The sequence below is a fragment of the Carassius gibelio genome, chromosome A25, assembly GCF_023724105.1.
Source record: "Carassius gibelio isolate Cgi1373 ecotype wild population from Czech Republic chromosome A25, carGib1.2-hapl.c, whole genome shotgun sequence".
Classification (NCBI taxonomy): Eukaryota; Metazoa; Chordata; class Actinopteri; order Cypriniformes; family Cyprinidae; genus Carassius; species Carassius gibelio.
The window spans coordinates 18,250,623-18,273,910 of NC_068395.1; the positions used below are offsets into that span (position 1 = coordinate 18,250,623).

The window sequence follows — 23,288 nt, forward strand, 5'->3', positions numbered from 1 at the left end:
GGATAACTGGACAATTTTCACTCTGGTTTTCCATCACATCACAGCACAGAGACAGCACTCATTAAGATAATAAATGATATTCGCTTAAATTGTGACTCTGGCAAAATATCGGTGCTGGTATTGCTAGATCTCAGTGCTGCGTTTGACACTGTCGATCATAACATACTACTAGAGAGACTGGAAAACTGGGCCGGGCTTTCTAGGATGGTACTCAAATGGTTAAGATCATACTTAGAAGGGAGAGGCTATTATGTGAGTCTAGGAGAGTATAAGTCTAAGTGGACGTCCATGACATGCCGAGTCCCACAAGGGTCAATTCTTGCACCGCTCTTGTTTAGCCTGTATATGCTTCCACTAAGTCAAATAATGAGAAAGAACCAAATTGCCTATCACAGCTATGCTGATGATACCCAGATTTACCTAGCCTTATCTCCAAATGACTACAGCCCCATTGACTCCCTCTGCCAATGCATTGATGAAATTAATAGTTGGATGTGCCAGAACTTTCTTCAGTTAAACAAGGAAAAAACTGAAGTCATTGCATTTGGAAACAAAGATGAAGGTGAATGCATACCTTGACTCTAGGGATCAAACAACTAAAAATCAAGTCAGGAATCTTGGTGTGATTCTGGAGACAGACCTAAGTTTCAGTAGTCATGTCAAAGCAGTAACTAAATCAGCATACTATCATTTAAAAAACATCGCAAGAATTAGATGTTTTGTTTCCAGTCAAGACTTGGAGAAACTTGTTCATGCCTTTATCACCAGCAGGGTGGACTATTGTAATGGGCTCCTTACTGGCCTTCCCAAAAAGAGCATTAGACAGCTGCAGCTCATCCAGAACGCTGCTGCCAGGATTCTGACTAGAACCAGAAAATCTGAGCATATCACACCAGTCCTCAGTTCCTTACACTGGCTTCCAGTTACATTTAGGATTGATTTTAAAGTACTTTTACTCGTATATAAGTCACTAAATGACCTAGGACCTAAATATATTGCAGATATGTTCACTGAATATAAACCTAACAGAGCACTCAGATCACTAGGATCGAGTCAATTAGAAATACCAAGGGTTCACACGAAACAAGGGGAGTCTGCCTTTAGTTACTATGCTGCCCGCACTTGGAATCAGCTTCCAGAAGAGATCAGATGTGCTAAAACACTAGTCACATTTAAATCTAGACTCAAAACCCATCTGTTTAGCTGTGCATTTGATGAATGAGCACTGTCCAATGTCCGAACTGATTGCACTATATTTTCACTTTTTTATTATTATTATTTTTATTTTTTTTTAAATGTAAAATCATTTTCTAACTGTTTTTAAATGTTTTAATCATTTTACAAGTTTTAAAATTGCTTGTTTTATTTTTGGTATTATTTTTCTTCATGATTATTTTACTTTCTTTTATGTAAAGCACTTTGAATTACCATTGTGTACGAAATGTGCTATGTAAATAAACTTGCCTTGCCTTGCCTTGCCATGTGTAAGTACGATCTTTTATACCGAACTATGTGATTGGATAATGATGAAGGTAATTAGTGACGAAGTGATTGAGTCTTCCTGGCAGAACTTAGGCTAAAGCTTTCATTTCATGGGAGAGATTGGCTTTATTAAAGTCCTAGAGAATGATTAAAACAGAGTCCGGGTGTTGTTGTTCTGTCTCTGTGATCTGATCAGCGAGTTTCTGTAAAGCTGAGCTCACATGCGCTTGCGGAGGGATGTAAACACTCACCGGAATGAACGAATGAATCTCCCGCGAATAGAATAGAACGGCTTGCATTTAATGAAGAGTGTTTCGAGATTTGAGCAGCACATCTTCTTTAACACAAAAAAATCACTAAACTCTTTAATAAAGTCTGTATGGTGCCCTGGTTGCCTGTACACAGTAAAAAACGTTGGGTTACACATACAGTATTGGGTCAATGTGTTGGGTTATCTTAAAATTTGTTGGGTCATTTTTTTTTCGTCGTTGGGTTATTTTTAGTTATAACCCAACTGTTGGGTTAAATATGATTCCCGCTTCACGTTCAAATTTTAACGGTCTAGTTTTTTCAACCGGTTTATTGAATCGAACAGTCCGAAAGAATCGAACTTCCCAACACTACCTGTGACCTTCGGGTTACAGGTCCAACTCTCTAACCATAAGGCCACAGCTGTAAACTGTATTTGCACATTTGTGTGTTTTGATATTAATATGAATTGACACATTTGTACATCTTGAAAATGTCAGTTGCATTTTTAAACATTCTTATACATTTAAATAAAATATTTTAAAATATATTTGTAAATTTGTTATTTGCATATTAAAATAAAATCTGTAATTTACAACAAAGTAGTTTTCAAGTCATTTTTTATAAAAAATACTGATGTTAATTAATATAAATAATTAACTCAACTGTTGGGTAACTTTTAACCCAACAGGATTTTAACCCAATGGGTTGGGTTGAAATAACCCATAGATGGGAAGGTGCTATGCCAACCCATAGCTGGGTTACAGGTTGGGTTATTTTTAACCCAACATTTTTTAGTGTGTACAGATAAATGGCGGAGGAACAAAACACTCACCGGAGTTCCTCAAAATAAAAGTACAAAAACATGTTTCTTCCCCAGAGTTCCATTGAAAAAAAAAGACTTTCTTTGCACTCTATATTACTCTTTTTTTTTGCTCGGAATCAACAGTCTTCCAACTCTACTCTCTCTCATCCATAAAATATGTCTCCTTTCTCAATTACATCACAATTACTTGTTATTATAACTATGAAAATATTAAATTATTTCTTTAATGAAATGATTCTCTAAATAATAAACTAAAACTGCCAGTAGGTGGTGGTAAATGTCTTAATGATTAAGTCATCGATTCATTTATTCATTTGTTTGATTCGTTCAAATGGCTGATTCATTCAAGAGTGTAGTAAATGGTTCTTTATGAATGGTTGACTGAATCATTAGACTTCTTCAACTTGAAGCTGGTCATCACCATCAGACCGATCGATGTGTGACATCAAAGTACCGCAAGAGCTTAGAGAGCAGACGACTCCTTGTGCTTTTGAATTGCTCTCGCTGTACTTTGATGTCATATATCGATCGGTCTGTGCAGTGCCACTTCAAAGCCAACACAACTATGGCCAGTGGTTCAAAGCACCAAATGGTACACTCAATTCATTCAAAACATGGATTAAGCAATGAAATGCCGCTGTGGGTTTCTCAGAGATGAACAGTTCTGCTTTTGTCTTTATCTTCTGGTTGGCAAAATTGAGCAAAACAGACAACATTGTGTCTAAAATAACAGAATATTAACTTCTTACTGAACTGTTGTACTGTATAAGATGAAGATCACATTTGTACTCATGTGATGTTGGACTTAGGCTACAGCTTGTGTGACATTTCTTAACTATGTGATGTAAATATGAGACAAAATTTCAAACGGGCATTTTGCCCCATAGAATTCTTAAAAGAATTTGCAGATTTCCTCTCAGACCTTCTGGTTAAAGTTGATAAAGCATTCACGTTGATAATACAAATGATGCATTAGGACTTGCATTTACTGACCTAATAAACTCTTTTGGAGTTAAGCAAAATGTTACAGGGCTCCACTCATTGTTTTAATCATACACTAGATTTAATTATATCGCATGGAATCGATCTTACTGCTATAGATATCGTACCTCAATGTGATGATATTACAGACCATTTCCCTGTATCGTGCATGCTGTGTATCACTGATATTAACTATATGTCGCAGCGATACCGTCTGGGCAGAACTATTGTTCCAGCCACCAAAGAAAGATTCGCAAATAACCTGCCTGATCTATCTCAACTGCTATTTGTACCCAAAAATACACATGAATTAGACGAAATGACTGACAACATGGGCACTATTTTCTCTAATACATTAGAAGTTGTTGCCCCCATCAAAATTAAAACGGTTTAGCACAGTGGCTAAATTAACAAATAACCAGACGCCACCTGATTTAAATATTCCACCAACGTTTAATAGTAATGACTTTATGAATTTCTTCACTGATAAAATAGATAACATTAGAAATACAATAGTGAATGTAGATTCTACAGCGTCTAGCACTTCAGTTTCATCCATCGCACCCAAACATAAACTGTACCCACTAAATTACTGAACGAGTTGTTACCTGTAGCCGAAGAACCGCTTCTCAAGATCAAGGCTGCATCTCGTTGCTAGTTTTACTTGATATTAGTGCTGCGTTCGACACCATAGATCATGACATACTCATAGATCGATTACAAACCTATACAGTTATTCAAGGGCAGGCTCTAAGATGGTTTAGATCAGGGGTGGGGAACGTTGATCCTGGAGGGCCTGTGTCCATGCAGAGTTTAATTCCAACCCTGAAAAAAAACAAAAACCTACCTGTATCCTGAAGACCTTGATTTGCTTGTTCAGGTGTGTTTGATTAGGGTTGGAGCTAAACTCTGCACGGACACAGGCCCTCCAGGATCAACGTTCCCCACCCCTGATTTAGATCCTACCTGTCCAATCGCTACCATTTTGTTTATTTAAATGGGGAGTCATCTCATTTATCACCAGTAAAATATGGAGTGCCACAAGGATCCGTCCTAGGTCCCCTTCTATTTTCAATATACATGTTGCCCCTTGGTAATATTATTAGAAAATACGGAATTTGCTTCCACTGTTATGCTGATGATACTCAGCTATATATATATCTACGAGAACAGATGAAACTTCCCAATTATCTAAGCTAACAGAGTGTATTAAAAATGTAAAAGATTGTGTGGCGAGTGGGGCGGGGCCAAGAGGCGTGGGAACGAGGAGTGAGGCCAGGTGTAGTGATTGAAGATGAGCTGCACCTGCGCCCCACCGCCAGTATCGAGTCCCACGTAGGAGATGGAAGGATATAAAACTGGAGCGACTATAGTGAAGGACGAGAGAGGACCAGGCCTGGGACATTATTTTATGTTTTGGCTTTTATTTGTGCGCGTCAGTCGCCGTGAGGGGCTGACGCGCTGTTTTGTGTTTATTTTGAAATTATTAAAGTGTTTTTGATTGTGTGCCGGTTCCCGCCTCCTTTTTCCGGATGATTATGGAGTTCTATCATTACAGATTGGATGACAAATAGTTTTTCTCCTGTTAAATTCGGATAATTCAGAGATATTAATTATTGGACCAACAAACAGTACACAAAATCTTGTAGATTACAATCTGCAACTAGACGGATGAACTGTTACTTCCTCTACAGTCAAAAATCTGGGTGTTATATTAGACAGCAATTTGTCTTTTGAAAATCATATTTCCCATGTTACAAAAACTGCATTCTTCCATCTTAGAAACATTGCCAAGCTACGAAACATGTTATCTGTTTCTGATGCAGAAAAGCTAGTTGATGCATTTATGACCTCTAGACTGGACTATTGTAATGCACTTCTAGGAGGTTGTCCTGCTTCGTCAATAAACAAGCTACAGGTCGTCCAAAATGCAGCAGCTAGAGTTCTTACGAGGTCAAGAAAATATGATCATATTACCCCAATTTTACAGTCTCTGCACTGGCTACCTATTAAGTTCCGTATCAGTTACAAATTATCATTACTTACCTATAAGGCCCTAAATGGTTTAGCTCCTGCGTACCTAACTAGACTTCTACCACGCTACAACCCATCACGCACCCTAAGGTCCACTAAATTTATTTATTTAACCAGTAAAAAGAGGACTCGCTGAGATTAAAATCTCTTTTATAGGAGTGTCCTAAAGGAGGTAGAGCTTTCTCACATTTGGCTCCCAAATTCTGGAATCGCCTTCCTGATAATGTTCGGGGTTCAGACACATTCTCTGTTTAAAGCTAGATTAAAAACACATCTCTTTCGCCAAGTATTCGAATAGTGCATTTCTTAAATTGTGATTGCATTTGCATTTTTATTCTTTAACTTGGGTTAAATTAATTAATTTTAGTTTGTTGTATCAGCAGCTATGCTAATGATGTCTCTGTGTGTTTCTCTGTTTCTGCTGGGATCTTCATCCCGTGGTTACTAGGATTTACACAAGCTCCAGTCTGGATCCAGAACACCTGAGAAGAGATGATGCTGACCCTCAGAGGACCTCAGATGATGCTAACCCTCAATCAACAAACAGAACTAACAAATATTGCTACGCTATTGCTAAGTTTGACTGCAACATATGATGTTAATAATGTTCATCGTCTGGCTGACGTTTTGTCTTGTATTTATTTTTCAGAAAATTCCTGTCATATGCATACAATATGACAGTCACCACTGATAAGCTACTACTAAATATTGTAGAAACGTTTATGTAAAGTTGCTTTGTAATGATTTGTATCGTAATACCTTGAAATTTAGGGATATTCTATAGGCTCCATCACCCAATAAGTTGTTGCCCTGCCTCATATTAGTCATCAATCGACTGTATGAAATGGCAGATGATCCACATAGGTCTAGGTTGGCACAAGTGCGTTAATAATTTAATGCGTTATTTTTCTCCATAATTAATTAATTTTGTTAAATTACCAGCCATATTTATTTTTTTAATTAAATGTCATTTTAACCACCCTAATTTCAAGAGTGTTTTCAAAAGGTTTTCAATAGTGGCGTCCATATTTCAGGAAATATATTTAATTTCACTCTCTTTCACAATGATGAGACAGTACACCTCTTTTTGTTTTGTTTTTTGAAAATCATGAACGAGCGAGACCCATTTTGTTAAGGTCGGGTTATTAATGCGAAATGTTTGAAAATGTCTAGACTGAATGCTGGAAAGATAAAGATGATAACGAAAAGGATGTTAAGGTAAGACTAAGGCGAGAAACACACAGCAGACATGTTTGTTTGGTCTCTATAAAGTTTAATTGAAGACTTGAATGAGTTGAATGAAGTGGATAATAACTAACAGGTTAGTCTTTATCTACACAATGTAGTTAAAGAGTCTGACCTGTCATTGAACTGAACCACTGAGTATGACGATCAGTCCATTCAATCCCATCATGCATCTGGCCTCTGAATAACTGCAGGCCGCTAAAGCTCAAGGCATCCATGCATTTGGCAAAACTCTCTCACGCAGACGAACATCAGGAGCAAAAGCACTTAGTGGAGGTTTAAATGAGGAGAAACTTCAGCTCAAACACATGAAATCACATGAATTCACTGCTCTGCTTCATTACAAACAATCTGATCCTAAGACGGGGTTTCTCAAATACGAGTCAAACCTTCAAATCCTCATCAATAAAACAAAATATACAGATCAACAGATGAATGGCAAATCGTATTATCTGTTCATAAAGGAGAACATGACATACAGACGCGTGAGTTAACAGATTTGTAAACTTGTATATTTGATCAAACACTCCAGTACGAAACTGACAGAAATGATTTTTGCACCAGATGAAACTGAAGATAAACAGACTAAAATGTTCAATCATCATTTAAAGTTAGGACTGTAACAAATGTTATTATGAAAATGAAACCATGTTAAATGACATTCATCACAATTCACCTGCCACAGACAGATCTGAATGATACAGTCAAAACAAACACGGTTTTGTGCTCAAGAATCAGTGCGATCGTGATTCTGCATTTGTTATGCGGCTATTAATGAACCTAATTAATATTTATGAAACTGAATCTGATTCATTATAACTCAATGAATCTGTGTTCACCAGTGCTTGCTAGATTGCTTACAAGTTCTAGTCTGTTATTGATTACAAATTACATGATGAAAACTCTAGTCAGGAATGTTCTCTTAATTACTCATTTCAGGTTCTGTATTCAGACTAATTTTGCATTAATTTCAGATTAAATTTAAATGGGAAAAATTAATCAAATATATGACCATTAACCAACCACAGAGAACATGCAAATATATTGTTCAATTATTTGACATATTAACTGTAAATCTCAGGGTGACTTTAAGTAAATATATAGATCAGAGAGGTTAAAAACAGCAATGACAAGGACAAAGTCTTCCAGGCTTGAAATATTTCTGTCAGCTGTACATTGGCAGTGTTTAGTAACTTGTGTAATTATTCATCCCATACATGATAATAACTAAACTAAAAATAATTTAATGCCACTGGGTGAATAATTTGTAATCATGTAATCCATAATTTTTTTTACTGTAATCTGATTACGAGCATTTTACAATGGAATATAATTTGATTTCAAGTACTGCATTTTTGGAATCTAATTAGATGGAATCAGTTAATACCCAGCACTGGTGTTCACTAGGAGGTGTTGAGTGTGAAATCACATTAAAGCACAAATGCATTTGCAGTATTAGTTCGTCTACATCAGCTGATCATATTTCATAACATTTAGGAGACGGAACGAAGACAAACACAAACATCCATTTTCATTCAGCTGCTGATGTTCCTCACCTGACCCCAAGACAGATTTTAAAACTATATACTAATTTTAAAAAATCTAAATCTAAAAATCTTGAATAGATGAATATCTTACAAATTATTTCATATATAATAATCCTCTTAAATTTAATGGATGCTGAATGGAGTTGAATGTGAATTGTTGGTTTGCTTTGACTGTATCCATCCACAGAAATAAGAGAAAGCCACTGATCTGACAATGACATAAAGAAAACGTGAGACGCTGATCTGTCGCCAAAATACACAGGAAGTCTTACAGCAGCACTTCCTGTATCCACTCTGTCTATCAGCCAATCAGCGCTCATTAAGAGATCAGATGTTGTAAGGCATATTGAACCGTTCAGACACTAAACACACGCTCTTCTGTTCTTCTGTTCTCCAGTCTTCTGTTCTCCAGAGCCGTGTGGACTCTGAATATTGGTGGGTTTCATCCTGTGAGAGTTCAGCTTCATTGAATCAGGATGAAACTACATTCAGAGAATCAAACTCAACAAAACAGTGAGGAGAAGCCAGAAGAATCCAAGACATGGAGACGCCAGAATGGCTGCACCTGCACAAACACACACAAACATCACAAAACTCTCTTATTTTACTCACTGACCAACTTTTAGTGTTAAAACTTGAACTGAATAAAGCCGGATGATGCACTATTGCAGGGCTATTTAATTAGTTTCATTTGAGGGCTGGATTATCATATTGAAAATTTGAAGGGAGCCAATGGGGGTTGGGGGCCATCCCAATCTCTTTTTTTTTGGGGGGGGGGGGGGGGGGGGGGGGGGGTCTATGATATAATGAATTAAAATTAAATGCATATTCATCAGTAATTAATTAATCTATTAATTAATATTACCAACAGCAACGTATATATAAGGTTAAAATTTGTGTTGTCAATCAATCAAAATAAATTAGTTAAATAAAACTAATCACACATTTTCTGTAAATAGTCGTGACTAATTATAATTAATTACTAATACATATTGTCATAATTTCACACTGAATCTCCAAATGAATGTAGAAACAACATAAAGATAGTATATTATATATTTAAATATTTAATGACATCTCTTTACAAAGTGTCATTATAAACAAATTTTTTTGATAATACTGCTGATGATGTCTCTATTAAATGAATCTTCCTCCCAATTTAATTATATCCCCAAAATATACATAATATATAATATATACAAAATTAATTATAGCCATGAAATATTACAGTATAATTATTAAGTGTTATTTTTTAACATGTATCTAGGCTCTGAAAAATATAACAACTTTCAATTTAATGTAAAACAATCTTCACATAAACTATACATTGTATATGCATAAACTAAATAGATTAATCTTTCTTCAAGCAACAAAAGTTAATCTGCGACTAGAAAATACTTTTTTGGAAAAGACTAGTTTTCCAATGACAGACTTCAGAAGTTTCACTTTAAAAGCAATGCAGTCTCTTTAAAATCTGATGTGCGTGCGGTACTTCTGACACATATCAGGTTTTCTGTCAGCTCTTTACGATTATTTTGGACTTTATAACTAATTTAAAGCCGTGTTTAAAAAGTCACTCGCCAAAAATGTGTATTTTGACGTAATTGTGCATTTTTGTTGTTTGAAGTGCTAAAGGCCCGCTTGTCTGAAGCTGCTATAGCCAGCATACATTCAGTCGAACGTGCAGACTTGCATTTGAAAATCACCTTCGTCCAGTCTGCACTATTTCTGTGTTATGACCGATAACACTGTCTTCATACTCGTTTTAAACTAGAGTTGTGGATCTATTGATGTAGCGTTCTCTGGTAGATTGTAGTTGTTGCCAGGTTTTCACAAGAAAACCCACCCAACGCTACTCAAAACAAGCCCAAAACTAGCCCAATCACGTATCGAGGGGGTCCCCCGTAAAAAAAAATCACATTTTTGGTGGGTTCCCCTGCTTAAATTCGCATTCCAGGGGATTAATATCATGTTATGGGAGTCGCTTCAACCCACGGAAATGAAAAACAACCTTTGTCAACATTGTAAAAGTAGCCCAATTCCGAGGGAAAACCGCAGACTTGGCACTGTTGCATCTCTTCCTTTTCTTTTCCGGCTGGCCCTGGCCAGTGTTGCCACCTTTGTCGACAAACTAACTTAATTAAGTGCATTTATGGCATATAAGCATAAGGCATATATGCAATCTGCACATACTCTTTTCACAGGCTAGATGAAGATGATTGGCGGGCTGCGTTTGACCCACGGGCCACTAATTGAATAGCTCTGCATAATTGGCTTTTTTATAAAGCACTATAAAGGTGACTTGACTTGGGTGTTTTTTTCATTACTCTTAATCAAAACCTATTAGTTTTGGCCAAACTGTTCAGAATTTATAGGTAAAAATGTCAATTATTCATATCTCTTGACCAGTAGGTTGTGCTGTGCTGAAATGGCTCATGGATACTCAGTTCTTGGCTGTTATAACACATACCATGTTTGGTCTGAATATAATAAAGTGTTGCTGAGATATAGCCTCACATCCATTTTGGCGTGTTCTTAGCCAATTGTGTTGATGTGCCCTATACCAGATGGGTCTGTCAAAAATCTTTTAATAACTCATTTCCAGCACGTTCTGAAGACAATCTGAGCCAATTTTGGTGAAAAATCAGATGAACTGTCTAGGATGAGTATGAAAAAGACAAGTTTTTAGCCCTTACAGTTTCAGAAGTTATTAGCATACATTTTTTTGAGCTGTTGTTGGCGCTACAGCTTTTGAGTTAGTGACTCCAAATTTGTAGTGGTTAATGTTGAGATGGTCCTCTATCTGTCTGCCAAACTTCATAACTTTCCTGCAAGCGATTTTATGGGCTGCATAGGGAGTCATTAGCAGAAATAATAAGAAAACATCTCAGGTTATAATTGTAACCATGGTTCTCTAAGTAGGGAACAAGACACTGTGTCCTCTAGAGGTCGCTATGGGGAACGCCTTGTCGTGACCCGCATCCGAAGCATACATCAAAAAAGCACCAACGAGTTGGCTGACGACAGTCCCTAAAGTCATTACCGGTGTAACTATGGATAAACAGGCACGTCATTCAATTCTTCGTCTGAAGCTTGCGTCCGGAGCATGGCAGGGTGCTCGTTCTACTCAGGGAACCATGGTTACATTCATAATCTGAGATGTTCCCATTCAATGTAACTTCGAACTGCGTCCTCTAGGGGTCACTGTGGGAAACAGTATTCCCACAACACCATGCTGAGGGGAGTGCAGGCCGGAATCATGGTGAACACTAAGTACCAACTATACCATTTCCATGGGAGTTGCCCCTGGGATGTTAGACGGCTGTCCGTGACATTACCCCTTACGGCCAAAAGCCTAGGCTACCTACCCAAACTTACCTGTTAGGGTCTTGACCTGGGGTAAAGCTCAAGGCTTGGAATCAAGAAATATTGCTTTAAAGGGATATGGCAAAGAGCCTAGCATTTTATACTAAGTCTTGCCAGTCACACAGGGGCTACCGCTTGCTCTTGCATAAGCTTGCTGAAGGAGCTGTCTCAACAGATCCCTAGTAGCAACACCCTGTTTAGATAGGTATCCTAGGATACATAGGTGGACTGCGTTAAGCCTTCAACATGTAGGATTTTAGAAAGAACGCAGAGCACTAGCATGTGAACTTACCTGTGACGATCGTGACCAGTGAGACACAGGAGAGAGTAGATCCAATTGCAGATGTTCTTTATTGAGGGGTAATCCAAATCGTGGTTGAAAACAAGCCAAGGTCAAAACCAAACAATCAGTCCAAAACAAATAAACAAAAGAGGGAACAGGAAAGGGAACGAAACAGGAACTCGGAGGACAAGGAGACAAGGAAGAATCTCTTAGCACGAGAAGGCTGGAAACACGAGAGTTAAGGACTCCATACAAACAACAGGAAAAGACTCGTAATTATAGGAAGGCTAATGACAATAAAGGTCAACAGGAATATGACTTGACTCTGGACTATCAACGGGAATATGACTCAACTCTGGAGGGTCAACTGGAACCCCACTCCACTCTGGAGGGTCAACTGGTACCTGACTCCACTCTGGAGGGTCAACTGGAACATGACTCGACTCTGGAGGGTCAACTGAAACCTGACTCAACTCTGGAGGGTCAACTGAAACCTGACTCGACTCTGGAGGGTCAACCGGAACCTGACTCAACTCTGGAGGGTCAACGGGAACCTGACTCAACTCAGGAAAGCCCACTGTAGCTGCCATCCTCAGCAGTGGCTCCAGGCTGGCGGCCACCTTGTGCAGTGGCGCTGGCTCAGCAGACGTGACGTGACGTGAACCAGTGAGACACAGGAGAGAGTAGATCCAGTTGCAGATGTTCTTTATTGAGGGGTTATCCAAATCGTGGTCAAAAACAAGCCAAGGTCAAAACCAAACAATTAGTCCAAAACAAATAAACAAATAAACAAAAGAGGGAACAGGAAAGGGAACGGAACGGGAACCCGGAGGACGAGAAGACAAGGAAGAATGGTAATTATAGGGACTGGTAATTATAGGGAGGCTAATGACAATAAAGTGAATGCACCTGGTGCTATTAGCAGGAGTGCAATTACTGTGATGACAGCACAAGACTAGTGGAATTCTAGTTCCTACGGTGAAGTGCCTAAGGGGAAGTGAGCCCACTAGTGGACACCCAGGGAAACAGAGAACAGACAGCGTGACATTACCATAGTGTGGATTTCAGAAAGTGCGCAAAGACTTAACATGCATACTTACCATAGCATGGATTTTAAATACTGTTCTAAGGTGGGGGGGGGGGGGGTGCTCTCATGGCACTCTGAATGATCAGCACGTAGATGGAATGGTGCATCCCAAAACATTATGCTTGACAGTCATCAATTTGATCTGTGGTAAAAATGCTGGAGCGCTCTGGGGAAAAAACAAAGAACTCAATCTCACGTGAGAGGAGAACTCCGAATTCAGAAAGAGAGTAGCACACTCATAGAGTAGACGACCCTTTTCGGTAAAGGGGAGCACTGCTAAATACCACGAGAACTGCCCAAATAGCCCTTCATGTTGAGGGAAGCGATGCTTGACCTGTATAAATAAAAGACACACTGGCTGAGTGGAGCCCAAAGAAAGAGAACGAAGCTGAGCGTGTAACCCATAACGTACAGGATTTCAGAAAGTGCGCAGAGTCTTGAGTGCACACTTACCACTTATGTGGATTTTAGAAAGTGTGCAAAGTGCTAGCGTGGACACCTACCACTTACATGGATTTTCAAAATTACACAAAGTGTAAAACATTCACACTCACCACCATATGGTTTTCAGAATGTACACAGAACTTAGCGTGTTTACTTAAAGCTTCCTAAGCGTTGCAGAGGTGACAAATTGCACGGGAGGGGCAAGCTCAAATTTACAAACCTCTGGTGAGGAGAGCATCACTTGAGGCAGCATATACAAAAAGATTTCCGCAACTGCCACCTCCACTTCCTGCTCGATGCGTCAGCAATAAGAGATATCCAAGCAACCAGGAAGCCCCACAGGGTGACCTGGCCAGAGATCCATGAAATTCCTTGCAGAAACCTGTGATCTGGCTGCCTGATACCGAAAACATGAAGCCAGAATCAGGGCTATCATACCGGCTGGACATAATGCAGACGAATGTTTAGTAAACACTGCAATGGACTGCTGCAAAGAAAACTCACAGAAAATTATTACACACATAACCACCAGCAATTTGATACATAAATAAGTATATATAGAATGGATCATACTCATCCACCCTGATTGCTGCGCTGGAGCCCCGCTCAAGGGGCAACTCCCTTTAGTCCGGACCATCAGTAAGGTGGTTACTATGAACATACAACCAACCAAAACATCCTAGGTCCAGCATACGAGACTGTTATGCAAGATGTTCCCACCTAACCTCGGTCAGGTGGAGAGCTGATGGTTACAGGGGAATTAGTAAGGGGAGGATAAGGGTAGATGTGAAAACCCCCAAAGGGAATAAGTAGATACTTAAGTATTGCTCTGATTCGGACAAGAACGCTGATGCCTCGTCTGAATCACATCCCTTGGGTCTTGCCTACCTCCATGTGACCCATGATTCCTCTTACCCCTACCCGCAGGTAGGAGATGAGCACGAGTCACGACACTAGCCTTCTGTGCCTGTCTCTGACCTATGTTGTTCGGGCTTAGACCTGGACCTTCGTGGAATTAAGGATTTGAGAGCGGAGCTTTTTCTTTGAAAAACGCTCACAATGCATGCAGATTGCCCCCTCAAGGAAGTCGCGTGCATGCTCTTCACGCAAACAAATGACGCAAAGATTGTGTGTCATCGGGTGTCAAATAATGCCGATACGCACACACTGTCTAAACACTTTGCTAATAGTCACCATGAGTAAGATCACTCTTAATAGTTTGTTAAGATGCACGCTTCAAACAGAACAGTCAGTGAAGACGAAGAGAATGACATGTTCTCCCGGCGCCTTTTTATCCATAGTCGCACCTGTAATGACATCAGGGGATGTCGCCGGCCAACTCGTTGGTGTTTATTCAATGTATGCTTCAGACATGGGTCACGATGAGGCCACAGTTCGAAGTTCCCTTGAAAGGGAACTAACAAGTACAAGAGTAGCTTGACCCCTAAATTTCACATTAATCTACTTATGATTTGCCTTGTTTGTAGGTTACTTTGAAGCACCTGCAAAATTAATAATATCAATTTGTCTAGTAGAATATTGTGTTTGGAAGTCTGTTTTAATTTCTAAAATGTAGCTATATTTTATTAACTATCTCTATTTTTATTCTCATGTCATTGTTTATGTTATTTGTGTATCACTACTAAGAAAAATACAAAATTTAATACAAATATTTTTTTTATTAAACTCTCATCTACTTTTTTGCTATCTTGTTTATTTATGTTCCATCAGGAATATGTTCGTTCAGAACAGAATCTATAATCTAATCTACATGTTAGGGGTGCTCCGTCAGGCGATAACGGCTTTGGGATGATTGATCGGCGGTTTCTAAAAAGGCAGATCTCATAAACCGATCACAAGCTGATGACGCGCCTGCCGTGACAGGTTTGCCATGATATGAAGTGGCACCATCTCATTCTCTGTCCGGCGCGGATAAAGTAATTATAATGTTTTAGGTGATGTAAAAGTCATATTTCCTCATTAACTGATCAACTGATTAAATAATTTGAAAAAGTTTGATAATCTCACTGCACAGCGTGAATGAATCACTGCACAGCGTTCACACTGTACACACGGTTTACGGTCTGGCTGTACATTTAGGAGTGGTGTCTGCAGCAGTGCAGAGATTGTTGCTGCACCGAGTCTATTTTTTTGTTGCGCTGCACACACCCAAATAACAGCACATTGTTGTAAATATGAACATGCAATGACACAAAATAGGCCTAGGTTTAAAGGAAAAGATCACTTTTAGATAAACAAGGCAAAACCTTTAAAGTTCTTAAAGTTCTTAATTAAATTTCTTTAGGAACCGCAGTATTGCTTGTGATAAAGATTTAAAAATGCAAAAAAAAGCCAGTAGAGCTGACTGTTTCTGTCAATGGTAAGTTTTAATTTAGAATGAATAAATGTCTAAAATCTTGATTGGATCAGCACTATATTCTACATGATAAAAAGAAGGCTTTAAAAAGATCGGTATCGGTGATCAGATCAGCAAATACTGCTTCCTGTGACCGGAGATTAGTGACCATCCTCAAAAACCTGATCGGAGCACCCCTTCTACATGTAATAATTATGATACTCTTGCGATTCTCAGTTTGAGGGAGTTGCATTACAAATTATCAACTACTTTTTTGGGTATCTTCATTATGCATGATAACATGGTTATTTTATTTTATTTTCAATCAGGATTGTGTTCATTCACACTAAATCATCTGTGTTTTCTGATTAACGGCTTCATCTTCTGGTCATTCATGAGTTCATCACCCATCTGCTTTCATGTGAGCAGTGTTTGCACTGAATAAATGCTTATTTTGAACACAGTGTGATTTTCTTTGAATAAAATAATTTGCCAAATGTGTAATTGCATAATATAATGACAAGTTTACTTATTTGTAAGTGATCCTTATTTAAAAGTATCACCAAAATCTCCTAAACGCACTGTAACGTCCTTATGCATTGATATAAATGTGGTTTTACCTGCGATGCGCACTTGTGCGACGGCTCCGTCTCCTCCTTCGCTGTGTGCACGCACCTCCACCAGATAATCACCCTTCTTCATGGGCAGATCAATGGACTGCTTGACTGTGGTGTACAGCATGCCACTGGGCTGCCCCTCCTGCCTGTACAGGACCTGAGTGAGAACAACACAACATCAAGAGCTGAAAGGATCCATAGATTTTACACTCGGTTCACAAAATTTGCACAGGATTCAGTGAATCCAGGTTTAAGTAAAAAAACAAAAAAACAAACAGAAATCCTAAACCAGTGACAGAAATGAACTTTCCATTAAGGATAGATATTTACCCCCTTAAATTGATTTCCAGGGGCATCTTAAAAAAGAGGTGTCATCTTTCTTATAAACTCTTAAATGTACTCAATAAATGCTGTTTGTATAATTAGATACTACAGGGCTAATTATTACAATACTAAAATAAAATTGATATCAACATCATCCACATTTGCACAATAGAGATGTCTTTTAGATGGATTTATGGCAACATTTATTTAAATCATTGACTTAATCATTACGATGATTCCTTCAATGCTATTTCTGCCATAAAAATATATACAAAAAAAACTAAGCGTAGTATACTAATAGAATAGAAATTGCAACCCTCCTTAATTCTTATTCTTTTATTTCTGTAAAGATGACCCATTAATAGACCCACAGATAAACATCTCTCATTCTGCCCCATCTCTGTTGGAAGTTTCTGAATCTGAAGTACATTTCTGAACTCTCTTAAAAATCTCCAAGTCTAAAGATATATTAGGATTAAATTATATCTTTCTTAAAAGGCATACAGATTTATTTACTGGACCAATAACAAAGTTAATTAATGCCCCTATTAAAGAAGGGACGTTTCCGAAGGACTGGAAGTCAGCATTTGTTGTTCTGGTTTATAAAAAAGGGGACCCGAATGAGGCATGTAACCATAGGCCTATTAGCATATTACATCTTATTTCCAAAATTGCAGAGAAATGCATTGCTGAACAGTTCTTGAGTCGTCTGGTTAGTAGCCCTTACACACTGCACCCAATGCACTCTACCGAGACAGCAAATTGGTTTCTTTTAGAAAATATTATAAAGGAGGTGTTGTTGGGGTCATATTCTTGCCTTTAAAGAAGGCATTCGATACTGCCAATCATCAAATACTCATTTGTAAACTAGCTCATATAAATTTTTCCCCTAATGTGCTAAATTGGATGAAGTCTTATCTTACAGGTAGAGTTCAGTGTGTTAGGGTGATGGTTGATTAATGTGTGTTGTCCTTATAAATATATAAACAATAAACAAACAAAATGAATTTCAGAATTTATCAACTGTCTTTATGAATGGCTTATTGAATCACTGACCCATTTCAATTTGTTTGTGAATGCTGAATCCTTCACACACGAAACCCTACACTGCTGATCAGTGCTGCAGTGATTGGACAAATAGAGCAAAACAATCTACAGTGACAAGATTGTGTCTAAAATGTACGTCACTTAATATTAATTTGAACATTACACTTTATTTTTTTTTATTTTTATTTTTTTATTACATACCAGTGTATAAAGTATAAAACAGTGATCTTAAAATAAGGACAAATGAGCATCCGGGTCAAGTCTGTACTGGTAAATGAACAAGGTGTTTCAAAACTGGACTTTCCAATGTGAACCCGCACAGATGGCCACACTAGCAGCAGATTAAACCAGAAACACTGTCGTGTTTATAATGGTCTTAGTGTTTGTGAGTTCCTTTGACCTTATATCCCTCCACCGTCGACTCATTGGCCAGCGGCTCCACCGGCTCCCAGGCAATGTTGATCGCCGTGCCGCTGTAGTTCACCTTTGTGCCGATGATTTTTGGAGGCCGACTAGGAGCTGAGAAAAACAAAACAATACAATCAGATCAGAAAATAACAGTAAGATAAATGACAATAATTTATTTTTAACATCACGTTTACTCTTTTTTTCCCCTCAAATAGTAAAAATGTGTCCTAAAAAACTCCAGTTTGAAAACCCATGTTTGGACTCCTATGAGACTTACGTGCTTTCTTGGTGTAGATTTTGTGGCGCTGACTGGCAGGTCCATAGCCGGCACCATTATATGCCCGCACCTCGATCAGATAATGTGAGTTGGGCTTCATGTTGTCCAGACGCGTGTGGTTTTCTCGGCTGGAAACCAAAACACGCTGCGCAGATGCCTCATTCTCCACTGACTCCCTCCAGTACCAGACCTGGGACAGAACATCCGGAACAGGCCAGAAATAAACATACTGTCATAGTTTTTATTCATATTTTAAATTATATATTATATATAATATATTATATATATATATTTTATTAGTTTACATTTTATTTAAATGTCTATAGCTTTTATAATATTTATTTATTAGTCTTAGTTTACTTGGTTATTTCAGAACATACAGAATTCACCATTCATAGACATTCTGAACTCTATTGGTGTTAGACAACATGTGTCAGGTCCTACTCATTGTCGAAATCATACTCTATTACTGTCACATGGAACTGATGTTGAAGGTATTGAAATTATGCATATCTCAGATCGTTATTTAGTCTTGTGCAAACTTCATATAGTTAAAACTGTAAATTCTTCTCTTTGTTACAAGTATGGAAGAACCATCACTTCTACCACAAAAGACTGCTTTGTAACTAATTTTCCTGATTTATCTAAATTCCTTAGCATAATCAAAAACTAAGAACAGCTTAATAACAGAAACTATGGACTCTCTCTTTTCTAGCATTTAAGATACGACTGCTCCTTTACGCTTAAGGAAGGTTAAGGAAAACAGTTTGACACCATGGTATAATGAGCATACTCGCACCCTAAAGAGAGCAGCCCGAAAAATGGAGCGCAGCTGGAGGAAAACAAAACTAGAGGTATTTCGTATTGCTTGGCGGGAAAGTAACCTATCCTACAGAAAAGCATTAAAAATTGCTAGATCCGATTACTTTTCTTCTCTTTTAGAAGAAAACAGTGTGTCAATAATGCAAAATGACAGTTAAAGGCAGTTCATCATTGAATTCAGTGATGTAATCATCTCAGTTCTGTTTAAATAGTGTCTGTGCATTTATTTGCAATCAAGTCAACGATATCGATGTAGATTAAGTACAGTCTAGACTCTGGAATATCCTACCTAGCATTGTTCGGGAGGCAGACACTCTTGCAGTTTAAATCTAGATTAAAGACCCATCTCTTTAACCTGGCTTACACATAACATACTAATATGCTTTTAATATCCAAATCCGTTAAAGGATTTTTAGGCTGCATTAATTAGGTAAACCAGAACCGGAAACACTTCCCATAACACTCGATGTACTTACTACATCATTAGAAGAATGGCATCTATGCTAATATTTGTCTGTTTCTCTCTTGTTCCGAGGTCACCGTAGCCACCAGATCCAGTCTGTGTCCAGATCAGAGGGTCACTGCAGTCACCCGGATCCAGTACGTATCCAGACCAGATGGTGGATCAGCACCTAGAAAGGACCCCCCAACTGAGCCTAGTTTCTCCCAAGGTTTTTTCTCCATTCTGTCACCAATGACATTTTGGTTCCTTGCCACTGTCGCCTCTGGCTTGCTTAGTTTAGGACATTTAATTACCAGTGATTTCATTGACTTATAGTATTTAAACAAAACTGAGCTGGATGATGACCTCATTGAATGCAATGATGAACTGCCTTATTGGTTTATTGACTATTTTCTTATTTAATGCTGTTCAGTTGCTTTGTTACAATCAATATTGTTAAAAGCACTATATAAATAAAGGTGATTTGACTGGACTTGACATGCAAAAGTATCATCTTGGCAACTAAGCTGAGATAAGATAATCTTTCTGTTTTTATAACAACAACAACAAAAAATAATATAATAATGAAATACTGTCTTCAATATAAATTCTTTTTAATAATCCCAATTTATTTCTATATAATTTACACAATAAATATTGGCTAAAAGCAACAGGATAGTCTGTGATAGGATAGTCTGATGTGATTGGCTTGTTCTGAGTTTAATTTACCTGGTATCCTTCTACCGTCTGCAGCTGTACAGGCACCCAGGACACGACGGCTTCTGTGGCCGACAGCGTCCTCGCCTCGATGATGGTGGGAGCTTCTGCAGGAACTAAGATGGAAACTCATGTCAGTGAGGTTGCTAGTTCACATGGTTTAATCTGTAAATCTGCAGCAGTGCATCACCCACCATCCTGAGCGGAGTAGATGAATGCGCTGACGCTGAATGGCCCTTCGCCCTGACTGTTAAAGGCCTTCATCTTCACTTCAAACCTGGTGGACGGCGGGATTTTTGAGTCTTTGTGGATGTACTTTTGGGCCTGAGGATCGGTCAATGTCACCGTCATCCACTCAGGGTCATTTTGAGGCTTGAATGCGATGATGTAGCCAAAATTACTGCCATAGTAGTACTGCGGCTGGACCGGCTGCAGACACAAACCACATCAAGACAGCACTTAAACTAATATAAAGCACCATACTTCCTCAGCTGATTAATCACAATACATTCAAATAATACATTGTGCATTACAAGTTTTCTGAAATGTTTTGTTTAAATAATGAATTATCATTATATAATGTCCACTAGTTAACATTTTTCAGAGGGGAAACATGAACATTGGTTAAACATTTTGATAATTCAAAATTTTGGTTTGTGTTAGTGCGGCTGAAGTGGAGAAACAAAGTAATTATCTTTAAATATAGGTATTTTCATAAATTTTTAAATCAGAGTGAATTAAATAAAAAAACAATACCCTCAGTAAAAACCTTCAAAATATAGAGAGGAATACAACTAATTTTTGTGTTTTAGTGCTGCTGAAATGGAGAAACAAACTTTTAAAGATATGGATTGGAATTCAAATCTACAGATGCAAAAAAAAAAAAAAAAAAAAAAAAACCTTTTCCACTGAGAGTACGCCGTGTGCGATATGGGTGCTGCTTCTCGCCATAGTTTTTGTGGTCATTTTTGTTGTTTTGCTAATTTTTGTTTTGTTGTTTCTGTATTTGCAAAGTGTTTGCAAGCTGTGTTCCATCTTTTTTGACCTGTGTAAAGCCATTCTTGGAGAATTTTTTGGATTAAATTGATCAACCACATTTCAACCTCTTCCAACGCCTTTATCTACATCTTCATCATTTTCTCTTGTGCTTTTGTGTGTTTTACCCCTATGTTGGTATATAAAATCATCCCATACACATTGTTTTGGACTGTTCTGGACCTGGCTCTCATAAACTTTTGCTTTACCTGTGTGGTGTTTGTGACGTTGTAGCACGTTGACCTCACTCTATTAATCCCTGCAAGCCCTCCGCCCATGTCTACTGTTTAAACAGACCACTGCATAGTTTTTAAATTACAAAACAATAGAATCTTCAACATTGTATAAGTGATTTATTTGAGCTCTAGAAAAATACAGTAAGAATAATCTGAGTAATAATAAAAAATAAATAAAAAACTAATAAGAATTAACTATAGGCCTATGCCAATTACAATACATCCTGAGATTGCTAGAAATACAGCATTTACACTGTTAGACACTCAAACAGTTGGTAATCACATGCTGATGGCCTCCCTAATAGATGGTAATCATAGAGATGCGCCATATATTCAATAATCATACTCTATTCACATAAACAACATTCACGCTGATAGTTGTCTAACACACGCTGATTATCAGTCATAGAGATGGTAATCATGCCAATAACTATTTAACTGAACAGAGATGACATCACTGAATTCAATGATGAACTGCCTTTAACTATCATTTTGCATTATTGAGACACTGTTTTCCAAATGAATGTTGTTCAGTTGCTTTGACGCAATGTATTTTGTTTAAAGCGCTATATAAATAAAGGGGACTTGACTTAAAGCCACATTCCCCAGTGATGTCATCATCTCAGTTCAGTTTAAATATTATCTGTGCAATCATTGGCAATCAAGTCAATAATATCGCTGTAAATGAAGTGTCCCCAACTAAGCAATCCAGAGGCGACAGCGGAAAGGAACCGAAACTCCATCGGTGACAGAATGGAGAAAAAAATTGGGCTCAGATTGTGCAGAAGGTTGTGTTTATGACTCATTACGACAAAACTGGTACGTGCTGCGTTTTGATTATGCATGTTTTGATGTGTACTGCTCACACAAATACATACCTTATAAGCTTTCAATTGAAAAAACAGCGATCTGTCATCGATGCTTGAGGCTTAGACCTTCATAATAAAATATAATTTTGTATTCATGAATTTTGTCCCGTTTCATTTAATCTATTCAGTAAACACTGAAGTATGCAAACAAAGAGCTTTTAGTGCGTCAGCATCCAGGTGCAGGTTAACAGGTTAAAGGATTTTTAGGCTGCATTAATTAGGACAACTGGAACTGGGAAAACTTCCCATAATGCCCTATGTACTTGCTACATCATTAGAAGAATGGCATCTACGCTAATATTAGTCTGTTTCTCTCTTATTCCGAGGTCACCGTAGCCACCAGATCCAGTCTGTGTCCAGATCAGAGGGTCACTGCAGTCACCCGGATCCAGTACGTATCCAGACCTGATGGTGGATCAGCACCTAGAAAGGACCTCTACATCCCTGAAAGACAGCGGAGACCAGGACAACTAGAGCCCCAGATACAGATCCCCTGTAAAGACCTTGTCTCAGAGGAGCACCAGGACAAGACCACAGGAAACAGATGATTCTTCTGCACAATCTGACTTTGCTGCAGTTTGGAATTGAACTACT

At 38.2% G+C, this 23,288-nt stretch overlaps 1 protein-coding gene across 2 annotated transcripts in view; it reads right to left on the minus strand.

Annotated features, from left to right (window-relative positions):
- Positions 1 to 6,824: 6,824 nt before the first annotated feature.
- LOC127947387 (contactin-1a) overlaps positions 6,825 to 23,288 on the minus strand; it is a 78,895-nt gene continuing 62,431 nt past the window's right edge. For both annotated transcript variants that reach the window (XM_052544477.1, XM_052544478.1), the window contains exons 19-24: positions 20,749 to 20,983; positions 20,567 to 20,670; positions 18,574 to 18,763; positions 18,289 to 18,407; positions 16,521 to 16,674; positions 6,825 to 8,929 (exon numbers count right to left, since the gene is read on the minus strand). In XM_052544477.1, coding sequence (XP_052400437.1) covers positions 8,853 to 8,929; positions 16,521 to 16,674; positions 18,289 to 18,407; positions 18,574 to 18,763; positions 20,567 to 20,670; positions 20,749 to 20,983 — 879 coding nt within the window. In that variant the 3' untranslated portion in view covers positions 6,825 to 8,852. The remainder of the gene's footprint in view (positions 8,930 to 16,520; positions 16,675 to 18,288; positions 18,408 to 18,573; positions 18,764 to 20,566; positions 20,671 to 20,748; positions 20,984 to 23,288) is intronic.